This window comes from Cavia porcellus, unplaced genomic scaffold (genome assembly GCF_034190915.1).
Source record: "Cavia porcellus strain 051 isolate PalLab524CR breed Dunkin Hartley unplaced genomic scaffold, mCavPor4.1 scaffold_38, whole genome shotgun sequence".
NCBI lineage: Eukaryota > Metazoa > Chordata > Mammalia > Rodentia > Caviidae > Cavia > Cavia porcellus.
This window is the reverse complement of record NW_026947521.1, coordinates 7,349,943-7,374,145: the sequence shown is the minus strand read 5'-3', so window position 1 is coordinate 7,374,145 and position 24,203 is coordinate 7,349,943. Positions and strand designations below refer to the sequence as shown.

Genomic DNA, 24,203 nt, shown 5'->3' with positions numbered 1-24,203 from the left:
TTTGATGCGAGAAACATTTTAGCTCAAATATGAGGAGCGGGTCAGATGCCACACTCGCTCTAGACCAAACTTGGTCCTTAGACAGTTCAGATGGGACTCATTTTAATTTGGAAAAAGGAACCCAATTATCTATCTATTTCACCATCTTTACTATAGTGGGTGTAGCAAGGATCACTGAGAAGGGTCCTTTCCGTTTTGGCTCTGACTGACCTACTGGTGTTCCCTGTCTGCAAGTTTTCACAAGCACTGATCCTCCAGGGCAACACTAAGTAGTATCCCTGGGCTAGGAACTGGCAGGACTCTGTTCCCATATATCTGGATAGCTTGTCGTACTTGGCCCAGATTGAAGAGATATTATAAGAGTCTCATAGTCTGTGGGTCTACTGTCATATCAGGGCATAAAAATGGGCTTTTGTATAACATCTCAAATGGCCCAAACTTGGCTCAGTTTTAGGAATGGGCTAAAGCTGCCTCATGGGTGCTGTTGGTAGCAATTAGACCCAGGACTCAGATTTCTCTTGACAGAATTTTGCCAGAGTTTGATTAGAGTCTGCTTGGCTTTCTCTGCCTTCTCAGAAGATTGAAGCTGCCAAACAGAATGAAGGTGATACTTTATTCCTAAACCCTTCACCATTCCCTGAGTTATTTGGGAGGTAAAAGAAGATCCATTGTCTCTCTGGAGAGAGTGGGGTAGTTCAAACCTAGGGACAGTTTCTTTAAGAACACCTTGACTACCTAGGTAGCCTTTTCTGAACAAGTAAGAAAGGCTTACATCCAGCCTATGAAGATGTCATAGGACCAACATCTATTTATAAAGCCTCTCTGGAGTGGCATGTAGGTAAAGTCTAATTGCCAGTTTTTCCAGGGTAGGTTCCTTTCCACTATACAGGTTCTAATAAAGGAGGCAATTTGAGCTTGCCCAGGTTGTTACAGGCACAAAGTGGGCAAACTTTGCAGACCTCTTTAGTGGTTTCAGCTAGTCCTAGTTCTGTGAAAACTCTAGTGATCATTTCCAGCTCTTTCCATACAGAAGGAATCATGAATTGTCTTTATAGCTTTCCGCTGTATTCCTTGGTAAAGGACCAGTTTGTTTCCTAAATACCACCATAATCCCATTTTAATTTTTTCTTGTCCTAACACCCATTTATCTTCCTCAGAAATATAGACTGGTGGGCTGGGGATTTAGCTCAGCGGCATAAGCGCCTGCCTTGGAAGCAGGCAGTCGTGAGTTCGATCCCCGGTACCAATAAAAACAAAAAAAAAAGACAAAAAAAAAAGAAAAAAGAAATATAGACTGGTTTTAATGGTTCCTTGGGAACTGGAAGTAAGGCTAGAGTTTTAGGGGCTATAGGGCTTCCCTTTTTGCCTTTCTATCAGTCTTTTCATTTCCCAAAGAGATTTTAGACATATCTCTCTGGTGTCCTTTACATTGCATGACTGTGCGACCTGTCTGAGAACATGGACTGCCTCTAGGAGTTGCAAAATTTCTGGTTTGTGTTTCATAGATAATTGTTTGTCAGTAAACCTGTTTCTTTACAAATTGCAACATGGGGTTTGCCCATGTAGCACCAGAAAAGCATATCTGGAGTATATAGAGATGTTTAACCTTCTGCGTTCTCCTAACATCAATACCCAAATAAGAGCCACCAGCTCTGCCTTTTGAGCAGATGTACCTAGGAAAAGAGATTTAGCTTCAGTGACCTGTTGTGAGCTGAAAGCTGCATAACCTGCTTTTTGATGTCTTTCTTGGACCAAGCTACTTCCATCAGTAAACTGTATCTCCTTAGATCTTGGAGAAGCAGGATATGGATATCTTGTCTGCTTGCATAGATCATGTTGTGTCCAGTGGGAAGTCTCTGAGTGACCCTCCACCTCTTTTCAGGTCCTTGCCTTCACTCTAGTAAATAGTGGGAAAGTGGGGCTCTTAGCAGAAAATGGTGGAGTTAAGACTTACATAAAGGGGCTGGGATTTAGCTCAGCAGCATAAGCACCTGCATGGAAAGCACTGGTTCAGGACTTCAATTCCGGTACCAAAAAAAAAAAAGACTTACATAGTACAAAATGGAAGTTTATTTAAGTTGTGGCAAACGCAGAGAAAGTAGAAGAGCTATCTTAGCAGTAGAGTGGTGCTGCAAGACATGAGGCGTCCTACTTGAGATGGCCTGAAGAGTGTGAGACGTATCCACACTTATAGGGCAAACTGTTTTGTTGATTGATGTGGGCTGAGCCAGTCAAGGTCTAAGCCTTTGTTTCTGGGAAGGGTATACGGTCAGCATAAAGTAAATGTGAGTAATACTTTTACAAAGGATACAGTAGTACATGTATTTTTCAAGCTCATGATACACAATAAGCATGTGATGATCCTACACAGATAAGTATTACAGTCACAGCCATAGTTAAGCATGTGATGATTTTACAGTGTTAGTCATCTGTGTTTTGCCTTGGGTTTTTTATGTCTCTTTAATCTGCTCCTAAATTCCCCTTCTGACTCAATCATGCTACTTCCATAGGATGGGAACAGGCCAGTGATTGTTGTGATTGCTTCTTGTTGGTGAGGGGCAATGTGAAGGGCAGGTGATGTTGGTTGAGGAGGGTCGATCTAGGTGGCTGTGGTGGAAGGAAGTAGATTCCATCTTGATAGCATTGATGCTACAGAGACACAAGTATGAAACTGCAGGTTGTCAGCTCATTTGTTTGCTGTGACACAAAGGCCATGTATCTAATCTTGTCTGGGGTCTCAGCTGTCATACATTCCTCCCTCTGGAAATGACCATCCAGCTACTATTGGGCTTAGGGGCAACAATGGCTCTAGCTACTTCTGGCTAGAAGAGGGCATCAGCCTGAGCAGTGAGTGAATAATGTGCACTGAGAGGTCAGTTATATGCACCATAGTAGAAAGAAGGAGATGGCTGACTCCATCTGGAAGACCATGGAGCCATGCATTGTAAGTTGGAGTTTGGTAGCCCCTAGGTGAGAACAAACAAACCCTCCAAAGAGATTGAAGCATGTATGACAAAAGCATGTGCACTAGTATAAAAGGGACAATTGTAACCAGTTGGCTCTTAGATCTATCTCCTGGTGTAGCTAAAAACTGCCGGCAAGGGTAGTAGGATTAGTGATTTAGAGCTCCCTGTTTATGTCTATTCTGTATTAAAATATACCTTTTATATATTTGGTTATACTTTTTTGCTGAATATTTAAGACCAGGCTAAAATGAGACCAATATTAATAAAAATTATCCTTTTGCCAAATATCAAAGTCAGTTAAGGCCCTCCAGGGTTTCTTAGCCTCTTAGCTTCTCTGTCAGTGTCTGCTGCCAAGATGGGTCATGGTCTTGCTTGACTATGTGGCTTCTCATAGAAGCAGGGGAGATTTTTTTCCTTTTTATAACATTGTACAGTGTTTGATTCTTGTTCTTTGAGATCCAACAGACTGCTTGGCTCAGGAGATTGGGTGACTTATCAAAAGGAGAAGTCTCCTTCTGTCTTGGGTCCTTGTTGACCTGGGAGGGCCAGGCCTAAAATATTGGCTGTTTTCGTAGACCCATTATCTTCTTATCTCTGATATCTAAACCTTAGTTGTTGAACACCCAGAAGGATTAGTTATATCAGCATTGTGATGAGAGCAGTAGGTTTAATTTTATGATTTTATCTAGATGACATTTTGAAATAGATAACATAGGGCTGGGGATTTAGCTCAGTGGTTTAATGCCTGCCTGGCACAATGAGATGCTGAATTCGATTTCTGGTATTAAAAAATAGATACTATAGAAAACTGTTGTTTTAGAAGTTGAATACCCATAGAATGTTAACAGACAACAATTATAAAATTTTATAGAGCAAACTTGAGATCATAATATTTTTGCATGATTGTGATGACATTATTATGTTAGAACTATTAGATTTTATTATCTCTGAAATATGTTTAAAAGTTTAACTTAGTAGAGAACCTTTTAGTCAATCCTAGTTCCCCATATCTAATCACAAGATATTAAATGGCCCGAAGAAACTCTTACCCAATTTTATCATTTTTAATAGAATGTTATCCAAAAGAATACATTTGCCCATTAGCAATAATGAGTGTTGTAAACCAGGTCAGAATTGCCCAAGGAAGCAGCTTCACCCTGTTTTTTTATCATTGACTTATCTAGGTGTCCCTATTAGTCATGTGAAAAAGCTCAGGTCTAGCATTAATCTCAGAAATGAGGGTTAAAGCCCTTGTCTGAAAGCATCAGTTAGACTGGAGAGGAGAGGTGGGGTGTTGCCTCTTGGATTTTAAACTGGTTTATTGTTTTTTTGTTTTCTCTTTTTCTTCTTCTCCTTCTCCTTCTTCTTCTTTCTTACATATGTATTTATCTCCGACTGTTACATTTAAAAAATTTGACTGGCTGCCAAGAACTCTCCAAGTGAATTATAGCTCCTCAGGATCTTAAATATGCAAAGTCACCAATATCTTGCCTGCTGTATGGGTCTGGCAGGTTACTTGTTCCCAAGAGTGGCTAACCTTTGGGCTTGTAGACATCAAAGAAGCAGGATTCATAGCAGTGCAAGTTTTTGTAATAACCTCAGGGGTGTCTAAGAGCACAGCCTGATACTTCATAAGCTGTTTTCTGGTTAACCATAAGTGATGTCCTGTCTCCAGAATAGCTCTGACCTGATGGGAGTCAGAACTTCTAGTCTGTCCAAGTTAGCTTTGTAGCATCTTCTGTTAGTAGAGCTCTAGCTGCTATTACTCTTAGGTAGGGTGGCCACACAGCAGCCACCCCATCTAATTTATTTTAAAAGTATCTAATTTCTATGGGCAGGGTTCTTGTCCTAGCCTTTGAATCAAAACCCCCAAAGCAATTCTTCCTTTTTCTGATACATAGAGAAAAAAGGGTTTTGTCTTGTTTTCTCTTGCCTTGTTTTTTAAAGCCGGGTATTCCCAGAACTGGAGCCTAAATAAGGGCATGCCTTATTTTTCTAAAGGCATTGTCAGTGGCTTTTATTCATTCTAGGGGCACTGACTCAGAGCCTTTTACTGCCTCATATGAAAGCTTTGACATCAGTCCAAAATTAGGTAGCTAGATCCTACAAAAGCCTGTCATTCCTAGGAAGGAACTAAGTTGTTTGGCAACAGGAGGCCCAAGGTCACGAACAGCCTAGATTCAGTTGTCATTTCCCTAAACAGCTGTCATTTCCCAGCTATAAGAATATATCCCAGATATTTAACTTTTTCAAGGGATATCTGAGCCTTTTCTTTGGAGGCTTTATATCCCATCTTAGTTAGAAAGTTAAGAGTTTGGAGAGTGTTTTGGTTAAATAGTTCCTGAGTTGGGCTGCACACTAGAATATCATCCACATACTGCAGGAGCGTTCCTTATTCTAGCTTTAGGTTCCTCAAGTCTTTTTCTAGTGCCCAAGCAAAAAAGTGAAGACTGTCTCTAACATCCTGTGATAGAAGTGTCCAAGTGTATTGCTGGTTTTGTCTTGTAATGAGATGTTCCCATTCAGAGACAAACAGAAACTGAAAGTCTGGATGTAGAGGGAGAAGAATAATGCATCTTTTAAATCTCAGACTGAGAACCAATTAATGTTACCTGGAATTTAGGAGAGAACTGTGTATGAATCTGTTAAGGATATGCAGGCGTGTTACCATCCTATATTTCCATGAGGGCTTTATTACAGGAAAAATGAGAGTATTGTAAGAGACTGACAAGGTTTTAAAAGGCTGTATTTGTGAAATCTGTCTATAAGAAGATGGAAGCCTTTATATGCCTCTTTCTTGATTGGATACTGTTTTTGATTAGGAAATTGGCTGGGGACTTTTGGTCTTATAATTACTGGCATAGCTGAATTTGCCCTACCAACTATTCCTTTGTACCTTACAGCAGGATTTACTTGTTGGCTAATTTGGTCAGGGAAATCTGGCATAATCTTGGCAAATAAAATCCTTTTTGACCTTAGCTGGAATCTGAGAATCACTCCAAATTTTGTTGATTAATCTCTTCCTACCAAGGGAGTTGGACACTGAGACAATTAGAAACCTAAAACTGAACATTTGACCTTCAAAGCAACAGATCAGAGGAGGAGTAAAAAATTTCTGACTAGGGGTCCCTTTAACCCTAACTATGGCTATAGACTTAGAAGAGAGTTTTCTAGAGAAGAAAAACAAAACAGAATGAGCCCCTCAGCCCATCTGTAAGTAGTTGAATTACTTAATCCTTGACATCTAAGATTACACTGAGTTCGGATGGATGTAGGGGAAAGAAACTCCTAGCCTGTTAGATGTCTAAGTATGAGTTTGTGTTCTCTAAAATTTAAGAGTTTTAGAAACACCAGAAGTTAAGCACAGAATATGTCCATTTAGAAAAGAAAACTTCTGAGAGAGTTTCACTATGCAGTTCAGGCTAGTTTTGAAATCATTTTGTAGCCCTGGCTGGCCTTGAACACACAGTAATCCTCCTCCCTCAGTCATCCAAGTGCTGGGATTACCAGCCTTGTACCACCAGGCGGACTCAATTTGGTGTTGGTGTAGGCCTTTTTAGGATGTCAATCACTGTTGTTTATCTTTAGGGGAAGTGTGTGGGTACATTCTTTCATCTTTTGTCTTGAAGTCTGGCCCTCAGCTGGAGGGATCTGTATCCCCCACAGTTACAAAGCATCTTGTCTTCACACTGACTCCTTTGAAGGTCTAGCCACTGCCTATAGTATTTCTATCTAACTTAGCTGTATATAATAGTTCCTCAGAGGAGATGGTAATGGCTGTTGGCAGGGACATTGCAAGGTCCTCTGGGTCTCTTCAGTCCTCAGAGCACGATATGAAACCATGTGACAAAACCTCTCTTGCATTTATTCTGTTGAAAAATGTAGCATGAACTGGCTATTTTCATACATTCACAGTCACTTTAGTTAAATTTTGAAATGTTAGATGTTGTTCTGTGCCAGCATTTGGCATCCATCTTTAACTTATCTGTTTTTAAACAGGGAAACACAAAAGCCAGGTGTCAATGGCCTTGGACAGGCTTTTAGAGTGGCCAGAAGCCTTAGGCATTTTAAAACAGACAAACAAAAATTTTTTACTGCATTCCCATCTTTTCCTCCAGAGCTACAGAAAAATGGCCATGGCCTACCAGGAAAGGAGTAGGCTCCTAGCAAAAAAATACAACAAACAAATGTGCAGACAATAAGGCATACCCACAATTGGCTAGAAAGATGAAACAAACCTATACTCCTTATCCCCAAAGCTGGGCCGGGAAGACCCTCTTTGGCACCTTGAGAAGAATCCCCCAAATCCTGGTCTAAGGGAGAGAGTGAAGGAAAGAAAAAGAAAAGAAGAAAAAAAGAGAAAGGAAAAAAAAATCCTTGTGGAGAGAAACAAAAATTATGCCCAACATGAGCCTTACTATGTTCTCCAGTACCTGAGCCTTACTATCATGACTGGCCACACTGAAATGTTAGCTCTGTCTGGTTCCACCAAAATGTTAGCTTCTGGTTGGCTATGCCAAAATGTTGTCAGATAGCATAACATATGGGGGAGTAGAGGGAAGCCAACAGAGACCACCAGGATTTTGTAAAGGCAGCATGGCACAGAATTTATTGTGACTGGGTACAGACAGGCAGAGAACAACATAAGACCACCTATGCTGAGCAAAGAGAAGTGTATCCCTTTTATATGGATGTAAAGAAAGCAGATGGAAAAACTTAATATCTGTGGTTAAAGTTCTCTGGCAGACTTGCGTCTCAGTGGGCAAAGTCCTTGAAGTGTCCAGTGTAAATCTTCAGATGTCTCCAGATGTCCCCAAACCTGCAAAATTCCCCTCCTATCTTATCTCTTCCACAACATCCTGTGCTTGCTGATGACAGCCTTGGATGCTAAGCTGAGTTCCCTGCAGAGAGCAGTGCTTCTGGGGATAAGCAGGCTGGGGGCTGGGAGAGTCAGGTCCAATTGGAACCTCACAGGTAGTTCCTGTCCAAATGCCTTGCCAAGTATAAGTATTCCAGGTCCTCCTGCTTCAAACAAAGAATTAGACAAGAAAAGCCAAAAATAGTGCCAAAAGTTTATTTGAAAAGTGAGAGGTGAATAGAATAAGGGAAAAACTAGCCCTGTCATGTAAACTGGGATTGAACAAAGACAGAAAAGATAAAAGCAAAAATAAAAATGTGCCCCATGTCCAGGAGACACAAACTGAGCTACCACGAGGAGTCATGGTGGTCTCCTCACGCACCTGCTCTATTTTATGCTGTCCACAATTCGTGGAAGCCCGTGAGAAGTTCCACATACGGGGTCCTGAAGGGTATTTGGCACTGTCTCTGGATCTTATCATTAACAGGTCCTCCTTATTTCTCAGCCAGCTTTTCCACCCATCTCCTGTATCAGCCTCCCCTTTCTTCCTGTGTTTCTGTAGACAACCTCTTGCAATCTTAACTCTTCTCTTTTTTGTTTTTTCCCTATATTTCATGTTTCTTGAAACCCTCTATAGACTGCTATGGATCAGTGTTTTCAGTTTAGATATTATCAGTAATGCTGATTACATCACTTCCTACTACACATTTGCCCCTCATTCTGCGTATCCCAATATTTAAGTTCTTTCTTCATGATGTCAGTCTTTTTTTTTTTTTTTGTACCTGGGATCAAACTCACAACCTTGCACTTGCCAGGCAGGCGCTTACACCACTGAGTTAAATCCCCAGCCATGTCAGTCTTTTTGGATGAACCAAACATTATAACAAGGTGACATTTATTTTTTAAAATGAGTTTTTATTTGTCTAAGTCTTTGGCCATTTTGTCTCTCACATCCTCTAATAGTTCTATAAAATGTGTCTTAATGTAATTTTTGGAAAGTAATCCCTACCAGATCATCTAATAGTTCCCTCTCAATTTCTTTCCGCCGCTTAGGCTAGACTAGGTCCTTTTTTTTTTTTTTTTAAAGACAGTGTCTTGCTATATAGTTCAGGCTATCCTTCAACTCAAGGGATTCTCCTGACTCACCTTCCCAAATACTGAGATTACAGGCATGCACCACCACACCCTAGATTGGGTTCTCCCAAGTCTGCCCACTGCCTGATGCACAAGGGAGGCGGGAGTAAGGACACTGGCCTCCTGTTAACTCATGGGCTTCGGAACGGAAGCAGAGTTTAATTTGGCAGTTAAAAACCTGGACCATGGCCCAGACTCCTACCCGTGTTGGCAGATACCTTGTATTATCCCTTAAGCCTCAAAAAATGGGATAATAATGGGATTGCCTTATATGTTTGCTTGAGCATCGGATGAGGAAACTGGCAGTTTAGTGTTTAGCACAGTGTTTAGCACTGGCAGTGTTTAGCACAGCGCCTGCCACATGGTAAACCTTCCATGCAGTGCTGCAGTTAGTGTTGTTATTTCTCTACTTTTTCTAAGTGATAAATGTGTGGCCTGGGATGGGAAGGAAAGCAGAGAATGAGAGAATTGTTGGAATATCAGAATAGTAAGAACCTCCCAAACACCCCTAGGGCTTGTTCCCAGCTGCCCCACCCAGGGTGCCACTCAGCACCTTGGCTGTGGGACAGACAGACACACAGGGAAGTCTCTGTCTGTGGTCACTGCTGGAATGCATAAGAGACTTGGCTTGGGGCCTGGGCGAGGGTGGGAGGGAAAGCTGCCTAAGCCAGCCCTGGGAAGAGCCAGAGAGGCTGAGAAATGGAGATGCTTGCCCTATGGATCAAGGGGTACACTGGAGGGAGGCACCATCCCCCCAGCTTTGTTACCAAGGGATCAGGCAGCAAGGGGAAGGAAGAGAGTATATTCAGACAGTTACAATGGTGTCAGTCTCCTTTCTGGGGGTAGGACAGGAACCAGGCCCCCTAAAAAGGATAGGGAGCTTAATGAGTGAGTTAGGCAGCATTTCCAGGGCCTGAGGGTGTGGGGCATGCAGCCCTCTCACCTTCCCAAGGGAACCAGCACCTCAGGTTCACTGCAGATAGATGGCTGCTTACTGTCTGCTTGAACCTAGGCATGATGAATCCATGCTCTCACCCTGCCTTGTCATAGTCATCATGGCCCCAAGGTCACATCATAGGACAGCGGTAAAGGACACAGACCAGATGCCTGTCTGCAGCCGTCACCATCCACAAAGGAGACAGACGGATGACGATCTCGGTGACCAGTGCATGGCAGACAGTCCTTGTGGGTATCTAGGAAAACAAAGAGGGACACCAGCCTCCTCTGGGGTCAGGAGCCTCGGAGTTACCTCCTGGTGGCCAGTTAGGGATCAGGGCACTTTTGGTGGAGCTTAAGGCCCACACAAAGGTGGACGTGAGAGCTGGGCAGTTTTGAAAGGTCTTTGCTGCTGGCTCCCCAGTCCAGTCCCAGCCTTTTGGCCCAAAAACTCAGGAGCCTCTTCATGCTGGGAAATGCTTTGGGGTCCCTGGAGAGAGGTCATGTCAATTAAGATGGCAGGAAGGTAGCCTGCCCTGCAAGCTGTCTCATGCCATATCCTGAACCTCTCCTGGGACTAGCCCAAGAGCATGAGGTCTGTACCCAAAGAGTGGGCAGCTCTGTACCATCCTGAAGGTCCCCGCGGTATCTACTCTAACCCTGCCCCATTGTCAGCAGACCAGGGAGCCAAGGGGAGGATAAAAGTCCTGGAGACTTGGGTGTGTGCTGTAGTATGGAAAATGGCAGGGAGCCAGACAAAGGAAGGAAGGGCCGGCCGCTGGCCATCGTGTGACTTCCTAAGTAGACACTGCTATTTATACTCCAGGCTTGGGACAGGCCTCCCATCAATGAGGACATGGTGTGGCCCCAAGCCACCGGATCCACAGCCAGGCAGAGGAGAACGCTGTACTCCCCAGACCATCCCTGACCACATGTGGCCCTGACTCTGGAACTTGGTCCTGTGGGTGTGGCCATGATCCGCAACTTCCCACACACATAGCACAGGGTCCCCCAAGTCGTTGTGCACAGGACTGGTATCTTCAGCTGCTTGGCACCAGGTCCTAGCCAGGAAATGGTGTTGGGCTGGATGGGCAGCTGGCAGGTGACCATCACAGGACAAGGGTGCCCCCCCATGGTCCCAGCAAGCTGGAGGGAAGAAGGGCACCCAGACCAGACTGTCCCACTGCTTCTGTCAGCCCCTCTGCCCCAGTGTACTGCCAGGGAGCCCACAGGTTCAGCAAGCACCTGGGGACACGTCCTTGCCCTTAGCAGGCCTCCCTGCAGTGGTAGTTATCTGGTGTTTTGAGTGAAGTGTTTGAAGGTCACAGCTCCAGCAGGGGATGACATGGGCTCAGCAGCCAGGCAGGCAATCAATGATGCTGAGCCGGATGGTGTGAAGAGGTGACCCTGGCATAGTCTGACCAGTTGTGAGGTGCCAGGACAGCATGTGCCAAGCACACGAGCCAACCTGGTGTGGTTGCCCAGGGCACAGGTGTGTCCCATAGCAGCTGACCAGCCCAGGCCCTTATAAAAGGTCCATGTTGGACCCCCACAAATGACTCCATGGGGGCCCTCAGGTCCCTGGCAGCAATGAGGTCTCCAGGGATTTGTTCACTACACTCACGCAGCCTGGAGCCTCTTGTCAGCCCTGGGCTGAGACTCAGACCACCCACCACCCTGGCCTATGTCTTCATCCTCTGAACTCAAAGATCTCTGGGTGTGAGCCCACCATCCCCACCAGGGATGACACTGACCTTGTTTTATTGCTTTCTTCCTTCCTTTCCTTTCCTTTCCTTTCCTTCCTTCCTTCCTTCCTTCCTCCCTTCCTCCCTCCCTTCCTTCCTTCCTTCCTTCCTTCCTTCCTTCCTTCCTTGCTTCCTTCTTCCCTCTTTTCCTCTCTCTATTTCTGGAATTCTCCTTCCCTTTCTCTCTTTTTCTTTTTGCTCTCTTTCTTTCTTTCTTTCTTTCTTTTTGTTGTTGTTGTTGTTGTTGTTTGCTTACTTGCTTTCTGCAGCTTTGGGGATGGAACACAGGGCATCACTCATGTTAGGCAAGCACTCACCACTGACCTACATTTCCAGCCCTCCTTTATTTTGAGACAGGGTCTCTCTAAGTTGCCCAGATTGATCTCAAATTTGTGAACCTCCTGTCTCAGCCTCCCAAAAAAGTTGGGATGGCAGGCATAGACCACCATGGTCAATTTGATGTTGTTTCTGGACCCTAGCATCTTCCACAGCCTCATCATATGGGGTCTCCTCCTCCTCTCTCAGGCCAGGCCCCAGAACACATTGATCCTGCCCTCTCCCTGGCCTGGCACTGCCTGATCTGGGCCTCCTAGACTGGATGATTGGAAGGCTTCTGCCTCCTGACCCTGCCAAGCCAGGTGCCCTGCATCCTAGCTGCCTTGTGGCCTCTAGCACTAAACGACTGTATGGTTCCCAAGAAGGCCCAGCTGCCACCATCTCTCCAGACCTCCCTGCTTGCTGTGGCATCAGGGCAGCCATATCCCCAGCTCTGCCACAGAGCTTGGCCTTCCCTAGATAAGCTCAAGCCCTGCTTGCCAGCCCTGCTATGGTGCTCTACAGACCCTCACCCCCCAGATCCAGGAGCAAAGTAAGAGGTGGGGATGCAGGAGCACAAAGCAGGCCCACCCCGGGGTGCGGGACTGCAGCCCGAGAAGGGGCATCACCCACAAGGACGAGTGTCTTGGGCAACAACTCCATACCTGCCCTCCCAGCCCCACATGCTGTCTCCCTTTCCCTGGGCCAGTAACCCTTCATCCTTCCTCCTGTCCCACCTCTAGCCGTGGGTGGGGCACATGCCTGGATGACTCTCCAACCACCGACGTCATTGACTTCCCTTCCGTGCCGCCCGGGGTCCTGTACGACGTGGACCACCAGTGTCGCCTCCAGTATGGTGCCAACTCCATCTTCTGCGAGGGTGTGGATGTGAGTGTGGCAGGAGATAGGAAAATACAGAGATGGTCTTCAGCAGTCGGGAACCACCAGCTTGGGAGAAACCCTGCTTGTCCCTCACCTTGGAGCACCCCAGTCAGTTGCCCACAGAAGGGGCCTGGGCATGGATGCTGAGCTGACTTTTCCCATGCTGTGGGCCTGGGCACCTCCCTCAGCTTCCCGCCACTGACTCTGTGCTCTGAGGTCCTGGAGCAGAATGGGTAATGTCTCAGTCACAGCTTGTGACAGAACCCTGGCTTCCCCAAGTTCCTCCCAAAGGACAGGCCGAGCTGAGATGTCCAAGTGTAGGGAGACAAGGAAGAAAGGGCACCTCTGGGGCCTTCACACTGCAGACCCCATGATATGCCAGCAGTGTATAAGGGACCCCTGGGGACAGTGAGGGAGGCAGATGCATGATGGCCCTCGGGCAGGAGGGAGGGTGTGACCGTGCTTCCTCCCTTCAGAATGTCTGCCACACGCTCTGGTGCTCTGTGGGGATGACCTGTCACTCCAAGTTGGACCCTGCTGTGGACGGCACCAAGTGTGGGCCTGGCAAGGTAGGGATGCTCCCGCCCCAGCTGTCTGGGGGAGGGCTGACTCACTGGGCTTCTGCTCTGGGGTCATCCCTACCCTCAGTGCAGCAGACCCCTCACTCTGCAAGACAGGGGCCTTAGGGACCAGGCCTAATGAAATGATTCTCTAAGGTATTGCACTTAGAGTCACAGCAGGCCCTGACTCATCCTCCCAGCCTGACCCTGGGCCCTGGAACATGCACATCTGGGGGGCCCTTCTCACTCTTTCCATTTCTCCCCACTGTCCACCTACTTTATTCTCACTAGGCTGATGATGACTGATAGGTGTGGGGAGTGACTTTTCCCCCATCTGTCTTGGCAGTGGTGTTTCAATGGGGACTGCGTCCCTATGGGTTTCCGACCTGAGCCAGTGGATGGCAGCTGGTCCGACTGGAGCGCCTGGTCTGTCTGCTCACGGAGCTGTGGCATGGGTGTGCAGAGTGCTGAGCGGTGGTGCACACAGCCTGAGTGAGTGGGGTCACAGGTATCTAGGAGCAAAGGACTGGGCAGACTTTAGGAACTGACAGCGTCCTGGTGGTGACCCCACTGCTGAAAAACTGGGGAGATGCATCAGAGGCCACAGGAGCATCTGGCTGGAGAGCAGCCAAAGAGGACAGTGGTCAGTGCTTAGCCACCAGACTTCAGAGAGACCAGGGCTCAAGTCTACTCCACCTCATTTTAGAGGGCCTTCTCTAGGCTCAGTTTCCCTGGCTGGGCCTACCTGGTATAATACGGCTTTCAGGGTGAATGCCATAGGCCACATGGGTGCAGCCAGTGTGTGGTGAGTACTCAGCAGGCACCCTCAGTGCACCAGCAGTGTCCAGTGGGTCTGAGGTGGGCCCCTTCCCACCTTTAGGCTGTTTCCCCTAAAGAGGGCAATGAGAACCAGTGGCACAGGCCCAGCAACATGGCAGCTGGGGCAGTGAGATTCAATCCCCTCCTGCAGTGACACACTGCAGTGTCCCCATCCCTGCTGGTGTGGACTGGACCATAGCTAGAGGAGTGGAGATGGGTATTGCCACCAGGCCAGCTCCTCCACTGGGTTCTTCCTGGCCCTACTCACCACAGGCTGCAGACTCAGGGTGGGCTATGGTGCCAGCCATGCCCACTGTATCCCATCCCACAGCCCCAGCCCCACTTATTGAGAGGAAGCCAAGACCCAGAGCCCAGGCATCCTGTCACCTCCATCCCTGGGTCCTCACCAACAGGCGGAGATGGAGGTTCCCTGGCCCAGAAGGTGGGGTCAGCACTGCAAGACCCTAAGCATGGCCTGCCTGCTCCCCACAGGCCCAAGTACAAGGGCAGGTTCTGCTTGGGCGAGCGCAGGCGCATACGCCTCTGCAACCTGCAGGCCTGCCCACCCGGCCAGCCTTCCTTCCGCCATGTCCAGTGCAGCCACTTCGACTCCAAGCCCTATAAAGGCCAACTGCACACGTGGGTACCCGTGTTCGACTATGGTAAGTCTTTCACCCTGGGAACACTGAGACCCTAGGATAGCTAGGTACATGAGGGTCTCAGTTCCTCAGTGATGCAGACAGCCAGTCATCACCTCTACTGTCCCCAGGGCCACATCCCCAGGTCCCCTCCTGGCACCACATGCAGCCAGCTGTCCACCCAGAGCCCCCAGCACCATAGCTACATGTTGAGGAGGGGTCTTCCTGGAAGGTCATGACCTTGTCCTAATGAGTCCCCCCCTTCCCCAGGGAACCCCTGTGAGCTGAACTGCCGACCCTCCACTGAGCACTTTTCTGAGAAGCTGCGGGACGCCGTGGTCGATGGCACTCCCTGCTATCAGGACCAGACCATCCGTGACCTCTGCATCAATGGAATCTGCAAGGTGCGCGTGGATATCAACTTCAGCATCCAGCACACTGCCCTCAGCCCTCTGGAGAGCACCAGCTCCTCCTCTGAGGCCCCATTTACCCCATGCTACACTCTTGGGCCTCCTAGCCTCTGCACTCATGAACCGCAAAAACAAAGACCCCATTACCCCATAACTGCAGAAGCCCCCCAAGTCAGCCTCCCAACCTGGGCTTGCAGCTGCTTGCCCTGCAGCAGCCAGGCAGCATAGCCCCAGCCAGAGACTGAAGCCCAGGCAGCATACCCCCCAACCCCTGCCCTTGCTGGCTAGAGGAGCCCAGGCAGCAATTTGCTCCACTATGAGAAGGGTTCGAAGGTGGTACAGGCGGCACAGGGCTCTGAGCTGGCAGTGGAAGCACTCAGTGTTTGGTAATGTTTCCTAGTCTCATTCTGGTACCAGCCACCTCTTGTCGCTGCTTCTTTCATTCTGTGCAGGCCTGAGCCCAGAGAAGCCCAGCTGCTGGTGCTAGGCCAGTACTCCTGATAGTAAGTCTCAGAAACCCATGTGCCTGCTCAGGAGCTCATGTGCCCATTCCCCATCTCTGCCACCCAGGGTTCATCATGTGCCCCTGAGGCATGGACTGATTCCTGTCCCATGAAACAAGCCCAGAGGAAAGGGGTTTTTCTGGGGTCAGATGGCAGAGTGGGCAAAGTTCTAAAAGAGGATCAGCATCCATTGCCAAGGTTTTGGCTCCCACTCCTGTTGCAGAGTGTGGGCTGTGACTTCGAGATTGACTCGGGTGCCATGGAGGACCGCTGTGGAGTGTGCCGTGGCAATGGCTCCACCTGCCACACCGTGAGCGGCATCTTCGAGGAGGCCGAGGGCCAGGGTATGGAGGGGACCACTATGGGAGTTGCACTTGACCTGGGGGCCTCCCTTCTTCTCCTGGCCCTGTTACCAGCCCATTTGATCACTCCAGACTAGAGAGGGCAAAGACCTGTCCTCATGGGGGTCTTCCTGTCCCAGGGAGCCCAGGCCAACTGGCCAGCCATGGCTGGGGATGACCCAGGTACTGGGCCCTGTAGAGGCTCCCATCTACTTATGCAGAGATGTAGGCCTCCCCAGCTCCATACCCTCATCCTGGGGCCATACTGCTTAAGTGTGAGTGGGAGGAGAAGGGGCACTCACAGTCTGACAGGGTGACAGCCTTCACTGTGACAGCTTGGTATAAGGATGTTCAGCAGACTGAGGGATCTCAGGTCCTGCCCTGGGTATGCAGGGAGGACTTCCTGCAAGAAGTAGACACAGAGCTGAATGAGGAGGAACCCAGATGTGGTAGTGAGGGCAGAGGGGAAACTGTTTGAAGCCTGGGGCAGGAGCAAGTGTGCCCTGCCCAGGACCCAGCAGGCTGGCTGGCTTGAGACCTTGAATGCCCGGCCTGGACTTAGTAGCTTTCTTCCTAGAGAGGCAGCACGGTCTGGTGGTTACCACTCGGCCCCTGTTCCTGCTTCATATTCTGGCAACACCGTTGTATAAGCTGCCTAACTTCTGATGCCCCAGGCTCTGCACCTATAAATTGGTGGTGACGATGGTATCCTGTGACAGGCTTGTCTCCCAGAGCTTACACAGTTGGGTCCTTAGAGTCATCCAGCTGCAAGGGGCTCATTAGCCAAAGAGCAGCAGCCCTGTGGGGAGGTGGGGGCTGTACTGGGAGGAAGGCCCTGGTGTTCTGGAATTTTGGAAGGCTTCGCAGGCTGGGAAGGCAGGAGCTAGACCCAGCTGCGTGTCAGACTAATTCAGGTCCCCAGGAGAGGGTGACGGGTATGGGCCACAGAGGCAGAGTCTTTGTGCATTGGGAGACTGATGGCACAGGATAGACCTGACTGCATCTGCCTTTGGGGAGCTCAAACTTGGGGTGGGCTCCAGTGAAAGACCAGGGGCAACCCGCCTCCTACCCAGGGCCTGTGCACACCCCTGATCAACAGGGTACATAGACGTGGGGCTGATTCCTATGGGCGCACGCGATATCCACGTTGAGGAGGTGGCCGACGCTGGCAACTTCCTGGCCCTGCGCAGCAGTGAGGACCCAGACAAGTACTTCCTCAACGGTGGCTGGACTATCCAGTGGAATGGGGACTACCATGTAGCGGGCACCACTTTCACCTACACCCGCACAGGCAACCGAGAGAACCTCACATCCCCAGGCCCCACCCGGGAGCCTGTCTGGATCCAGGTGCTGCATCTTGGGGCCCAGGAGGGGGTGCAGAGGTAGAACCCCCTACACAACAGGGTATGGTCCTAGGGAATGACTCGGGTAGCACAGAGCCGGCTCTGGGCAGGCCCCTGCTATACTCCTTCTGCCTTAGTTTCTCCTACATTAAAGTGGCCCCAAGGAGTACTCCCAGTTGGCAGATGGAGGGACCCCGTATGCTCACAGGGCTCCCCTACTTGCTTCAGCTGCTGTTCCAGGAGCACAACCCTGGAGTGCGCTACGAGTACACAATCCACAGAGAAACCGAGAACCTCAGTGCAATGCCACTGCCCAAGTTTTCCTGGCACCACGGGCCCTGGAGCGAGTGCACAGCCACCTGTGGCACAGGTAGGATGGGGAAGGCACCTGCTGGTGCTGGCTAAGCCTGTACTGCAGCCACACACAACCTTCACACATGCTTCCGGGGTGTTGCACACTCACTTCCATCATATAAATGAGCACCTGGGCCTCACCTAAGAGCAGTGGGGCAGGTGTCCACATAGAACCCTCCACAGTCCATCTACTGCCTATCCCAAGGCATCCTGCAGGGAGCTGCAGTGGAGGGTGAGGAGGGAGAGGAAGGTTCCCATCCCAACACAGGCAGGCCCTGTCTAGGATTGCCTGGCCTTGAGATGCAGGGGTAACCTGGGCAGGACCTACCCCTGTGAATCCCCAGGCATGCAGAGGCAGATTGTGTACTGTGCAGAGCAGCAGGCAGAGCTTGTGGACGAGAGACATTGTGATCCCCTGACCCGGCCCGATGACAACCACAGGACCTGCAACGAGGAGCCCTGCCCCGCCCGGTGAGCTGCCCACCAGCTCCTGCTGTCCTGACCCATGGAGGGAGGATCCAGGCTCATGACTGATGCCCCTGTTGTCCCTAGTCCTGAGTTTTGGGTGGTACTGGGCAGCTAGGCCTGGTACCAGTCACTCCTCTGGGGCCCCACATGTGGAAAGAGACCTCAGGCCTCACACAGGTCCACTGGGGAGGTCAAAAGGGATGAGAGGGCCATCTCCTGTCACTGGGCTTTAGGTTTGGAGCTCTGGGGACTCATCATTTGGATACTGAGGCACAGGACCCCAGTCTGGCCATCCCATGGCATGCTGATGCCACTCTGTTCCCTCACAGGTGGTGGACTGGGGAGTGGCAGCACTGTTCCCGCTCCTGTGGGTCCAAGGGCATCTCCCGCCGGGCGGTGCTCTGCCTCCAGAGCGTGGGGATGGAGGAGCAGAGTGCTCTGGACTTGTCCGCCTGTGAGCACCTTCCCCGGCCCCCAGCTGAAACCCCCTGTAACCCCAATGTGCCATGCCCAGCCACCTGGGCTGTGGGCAACTGGTCTCAGGTGAGTATGGGGCAGGAGGCACCCTGGTCTGGATGGGACGAAAAGAGCCCATGAGGACCCTCATTGCCTAGGGCTTGTGGGAAGGAGCCAGGGCATTCAGTGTTGTGCACCTGCCCTAAAGGCTCAGGCACACACACTGGGCAGCGTGGCACCCACTGTGCCCGTGTCCTCTGTGCCTTCTGCCGGCCCAAGCCTTACTGTGGCCTCCCTACAGTGCTCGGTGACATGCGGAAATGGCACTCAACAGCGAATTACTGTCTGTACCAATGACACGGGCCTTCCCTGTGATGAGGCCAACCGGCCAGCAACCAAGGCCCTCTGCACCCTGCAGCCCTGCCTGAATTTTCTGGCCCCCGAGGCCTCCGGCAGTGGTGCCTCCAGCCCTGAGCTCTTCAATGAGGTTGACTTCATCTCAGACTCACTGGCCACACGGCCCCTACCCAACTCCACACCTGAGTTGGATAGCATCAGCAATCACATCGAGGACCTGAATCCACCTGAGCCTCAGTGGGTGGATGATTTCTACTACGACTACAACTTCATCACCTTTCATGAAGACCTATCTTATGGCACCCTTGAGGAGCCCAGCCCAGACCCAGTGGGCACAGAACCACCAATGCCCCCATCCCAGAGCAGTCCTTCTAAGTACCCCGTGGAGGCCCCCAGAGCCAAGGAGGGGGCCGAGCAGGGGGCTAGCAACCCCCCTCCCTTGCAGCAGCTCCCCAAGAGCCCAGCAGTCCCTTCCCTGCCTGAAGATGTCCTCATGGGTGCCCCTGATCTTGGGCTCCCTATTTCAGTCAAAAGCACAGAGACACCCTCTACTCCTGAAAGCCCCAACGAGCTCCCAGTGAGAGAGGACAGTAAGACCTGGCCACTCCCTCCACAGTGGGATGGGGCCAATGACATCTCCAAGGACAGTGAGGAGACTGCAGATCGCAGAGCACCCCATCTGCCCCAAGGCCCTGGCCCCATGCAGTTCCCTTGGCCCCCTGTCCACCCCACCCCTATCTTTCCTGATCCTGACATGGTACTGCTGTGGACAAGGACCATATCCTGGGACCCTGCGCCTGAGAGGGACCCACACAGCGAGATGTGGCCCACAGCAGGGGTGGCTGTTTCCTCTCCTCTTCCCACCTCCCCTGTGCCCAGGAACTGGGACCAGGACAGCCCCACAAACCCACCCGCCGGGAATGCCAGCTGGCAAGTGGGAAACTGGAGCCAGGTAAGTGGTGCAGGACTGGGCTAGGTTCCTGGTTATCTGCTCCCAGGGGGATGGAGATCCCACGGCAGGTGGAGGCGGCCTGGCCAGTGCATGTGCTGCTCTCTGCAACCTGCTAGGTGCCCTGTTTCCACTCTGAACAGTGATGGAGAGGAGGACCTCATCTACCTGTTTCTTAAGTTCCCAGAGACCCACTCACCATGGGGATGTGGGGATGGCAGCAGTAGAACCAAGAGTCACAGGCTTGCATGCCCTCGGGGATAGGAGCTTACCTCCTGCTCTGGTGTAGGAGTGGGACTCTGCACATGGGCCCCCTTGGGGCTGCTCAGATTTGCCACCAGCAGTCCCCTCAGTGGCTCCACTGCTTTGTCAGGAACCCACAGGGGATAGGAAGGAGTTGGCCTGGACACCCTCTCATGTCCCCAGATTGTCACTGCAAGAGAAATAGGCCTAAATTCAGGGCCCCCAGCCTTGGAGAGGGGAACACAGGCTGGGGCCAAGAGCTGGCTTTGTCTGGGATTTCTAGCAAGTGAACTGGCAGGACCAGGAGCCAGATCTACTTTCCTAGAGACTGAGAGCAACAAGCCCTGTCAGCAGGGTGATATGGTATCCCTGCAGGTCCTTCATGGGCAGAATGGGTGGCAGGATTCCACATCTTTCTCACCATCTCCCTGGGATGTGGATGGAGGACTCCATCTTCAGATGCAGAGGAGAGGGGCCCTAGCAGTGGCAGAGGCAGCTTCACCAGGTAGGTCCATCCTGATGTGCATGGCCTTGTGTCCCCACAGTGCTCCACTACCTGTGGCCTGGGTGCTGTCTGGAGGGCCGTATATTGCAGCTCTGGCCGGGATGAGGACTGTGCCCCTGCTGGACGGCCCCAGCCTGCTCGCCACTGCCACCTGCGGCCCTGTGCTGCCTGGTACACGGGCAACTGGAGTAAGGTATGTGAGGGGGAAGCCAGGGCACAGCCCCAGGTGTAGGATGGAGCCCCTGCATCCCAGGACCAGAGTTCAAGAGCAGCCTGGCAGGAGTGCCACATACCTGTCTGTGCAGATTGTTTCATTGCTTATGTATTTGGAACCTCTTCAGCTCAGCCCTTGCTCTTGTGGGGACTCCTTCTACTCCCAGCCTCTCTGGATTTCTCTCCTTTGCCTTCTTCTCCATCTGCCTCGTGCTGTGGCAGCCCCTGGCCTTTTACCTGTTGCCCAGAGCAGGCTATTTCCAGCTTCCCCTTGGAGTTTTGTCTCGTGCTTATATGGGGATGGGGTCCGATATCTACCCAGCCATATTCTCACGAGTTATAAGTGTTGCAATCACACACATGTCCTGGGGTCCCTGGGATATGTGTGAACGCTGATGGGGTTCATTCACACATGTGGGTTGTGTGTACATGCATATGAGCAGTATCTCTGGGCCTGTGGGTTATAAATGTGTGTATAGGGAAAGTCCATACACATGTCCCTGGATTATAAGCATATACATGTACTTAGTCACACATAGGTATGTCCCCAGAATTATGTGTGCATGGGTATAGGGTATATCTACACATGTATTCCTGTATCTCTAGGCTGTGTGTGCATATACATAGGGTATGTCACACACATCACTGGACCTCTGGGTTATAAGCATATGCATGCACATGGGCTGCATTCACAGGTCCACGACCCTTAGGTTAATAAGTGTGTGCACACCTATAGGATCGGTGCATCCACACACCAGCCCCTGGGCTCTGGGTTATCAGCATGTGTGTGCAAGTAGGGTGTATCCACACATGTCCCTAGGCTCCAGGATTACATGTGTGGGGTAGGTCACAAATTCCTCTGCCCCCAGGTTATAAGCTTGTGTCACACATGTCCCTGTCCCTCAGTGTTCCCGCAGCTGTGGTGGAGGCTCTGCAGTGCGGGACGTGCACTGTGTGGACACACAGGATCTTCGGCCACTGAGGCCATTCCATTGCCAGCCTGGGCCCACTAAGCCACCTGCTCGCCAGCCCTGTGGGACCCAGCCCTGCCTCAGCTGGTACACCTCCTCCTGGAGAGAGGTGAGGGGGCATCTGGGGTGGACCTGGTCCTCCCAAAGAACCTAGCCAGGCTCACCGCCATGCTGATACCTTTCCTCCTTCCCAGTGCTCTGAAGCCTGTGGCGGTGGTGAGCAGCAGCGGCTGGTGACTTGCCCAGAGCCAGGCCTCTGTGAAGAGGCACTAAGACCCAACGCCACTCAGCCCTGCAACACCCACCCCTGCACACAGTGGGTGGTGGGGCCCTGGGGCCAGGTGAGTTGGGCTGCAGGGAGGGTCAGGAAGCTGGAAGAACAAAGAGGGTGTGGGATGGCTGGGTGCCAGGACACCAGGGAAGCCTGGGAGGAGGGAAATTTGGGTTGAGACCCAGCAGAGGGTCAGCGATGCCAAGAAGAGGGGCAAAGCAACAGAAGCTCCCGGGCCAGATACAATGGGACAAGGGGACAGAGAGGGAGCCCATGGTGGGCAGGACTGCTCCCTACCAGATTAGTCTGGTCCCTAGAGGTTCAGGAATCTCTGATTTGCTCCTGAACCAGCCCCTGAAGGTAGCAGGGCCTGCACTCTGCAGAGTGCAGAAACTGCAAAGTGACTGGCAGGTAGCTTTGCTTTGCTGGACCATACTTGTCCCATCTTAAAAATGGGGATGGCATGGGAGGGCAGGACTGGGAGCCATAAATAAAGCTGCACAATCAAGCATAAGGCCCATATGGTCAGCACAGATAAAGCTTGCTCTCAGAGCATTTCACACCACCAGGTCCCTAGCTGAGATAATACCTAATTTAAGAGGGGGCGCTGAGAAACTTACAGCCTTTTCTGCTCCCCGGAGTACTGTGGTTCCTATTCAGGTCTCTGACTACTCTGCCAGGCCTCAGGTGGGATTGTATGGGATGCTCACTGCCTTGCCCATTTCCGCTGCATAAGAGCGGATCCCGCTGGCCATGCTCCCAACCCTGTGGAGGCTGCTATGGCCAGGGCACTAGCAGGGAAACACCACTCCCGTTGTGGGTGTGGCCACCAGGACTCTCCTCATCCCCTGTAGTGCTCAGCACCTTGTAGAGGTGGTATCCAGCGGCGCCTGGTCAAGTGTGTCAATGTGCGGACAGGACTTCGTGAGGAAGACAGCAATCAGTGCAGCCATGAGGCCAGGCCTGAGGGCTCCCGGCTATGCAGCGCAGAGGACTGTGAAGCCACTGAGCCTCCACGTGAGTGTCCCCTCTCCCAGCACTGGATCGCAAGTGGGCGGGGTGAGGACATGCCAACTTCACAAAGTACTGGTGCACGGAGGCAGAAGGGGCTCTGTGCTGGAAACTAGCCCCCCCCCCAGGGGACACAGGCAGCTTCTCCAGCCATGGAAGAGTGGGGGTTAGCCCCCCAAATTGTGCATCCTCAGGTGAGCCCCTTTTCCCTTCTGGGAAGGCCAGGATGTCTCAAGGCCTTCCATTCCCAGCTAGCTAGAGGAAGGAGCCAGGAGTAAGCAAAGGGACTACAGGAAGGACCTCCCCTAGGGTGCTGCTGGCACCCTGTGCTCCTGGCTTCCGGGCCAGCTGGGTCCTTTGGGCAGGCAGAAGGGCCTAGGCCAGAGGTGGCTCTGTATCCCACCCCCCCACTTCCTTCCTGAGCCACAGCTGCCCCCAGCAGTGCTAAGCACAGGAAACCCCATGACCCTGGACTCACACCTGGGTCTGGTCATCAACTGCATGGCCTTGGGCTCTGCTTCCCTTCTTCATGTGTGAGAGGCTAGCAGCCCTTGTCCCTGCACAGATAGGGTCTGGGGTGAAGGCCTGGGGTGCAAGGCACCTAGAAGTGTCACTCAGTTGGATCTGGGGTCTCTGAGGCTGAAATAGCCCACCCTTGTAGAATAAGTTTAGTTTCTTTGACTCCTGACGTGAGAAAAGAATTTTTAGGACTCTTCACTAAGAGGCAAGAGAAAGGCTAATCTAATAGATGGAGGTTTTAGGGTGCACTCAAGAGTGCAGCACAGGCAGTGCACCGGAACTGGGTGTATTTCAAGGTGTCTTTGAGATCAGTGATCTAAGATGCATATTCTCACTGTCAGCTCACAATGCAAGCCACTTGCCTATGTTTGAAGTTGAGCTTTGCTGCCTACCAATACTGCTGCTTCCTTGGGGGTGGAGGAAACACAGTTTACAG

The 24,203-nt window shown here is 51.0% G+C and overlaps 1 protein-coding gene across 3 annotated transcripts in view; it reads left to right on the top strand.

Annotated features, from left to right (window-relative positions):
• Nucleotides 1–24,203, top strand: part of Adamts7 (ADAM metallopeptidase with thrombospondin type 1 motif 7) — a 54,937-nt gene that overhangs the window by 18,961 nt on the left and 11,773 nt on the right. For all 3 annotated transcript variants that reach the window (XM_013145577.3, XM_013145575.3, XM_063243427.1), the window contains 15 exons: nucleotides 12,698–12,842; nucleotides 13,313–13,405; nucleotides 13,743–13,888; nucleotides 14,708–14,877; nucleotides 15,124–15,257; nucleotides 15,990–16,110; nucleotides 17,207–17,454; nucleotides 17,679–17,820; nucleotides 18,149–18,275; nucleotides 18,602–18,815; nucleotides 19,030–20,037; nucleotides 20,823–20,975; nucleotides 21,902–22,075; nucleotides 22,161–22,307; nucleotides 23,092–23,254. In XM_013145577.3, coding sequence (XP_013001031.3) covers nucleotides 12,698–12,842; nucleotides 13,313–13,405; nucleotides 13,743–13,888; nucleotides 14,708–14,877; nucleotides 15,124–15,257; nucleotides 15,990–16,110; nucleotides 17,207–17,454; nucleotides 17,679–17,820; nucleotides 18,149–18,275; nucleotides 18,602–18,815; nucleotides 19,030–20,037; nucleotides 20,823–20,975; nucleotides 21,902–22,075; nucleotides 22,161–22,307; nucleotides 23,092–23,254 — 3,185 coding nt within the window. The remainder of the gene's footprint in view (nucleotides 1–12,697; nucleotides 12,843–13,312; nucleotides 13,406–13,742; nucleotides 13,889–14,707; nucleotides 14,878–15,123; nucleotides 15,258–15,989; nucleotides 16,111–17,206; nucleotides 17,455–17,678; nucleotides 17,821–18,148; nucleotides 18,276–18,601; nucleotides 18,816–19,029; nucleotides 20,038–20,822; nucleotides 20,976–21,901; nucleotides 22,076–22,160; nucleotides 22,308–23,091; nucleotides 23,255–24,203) is intronic.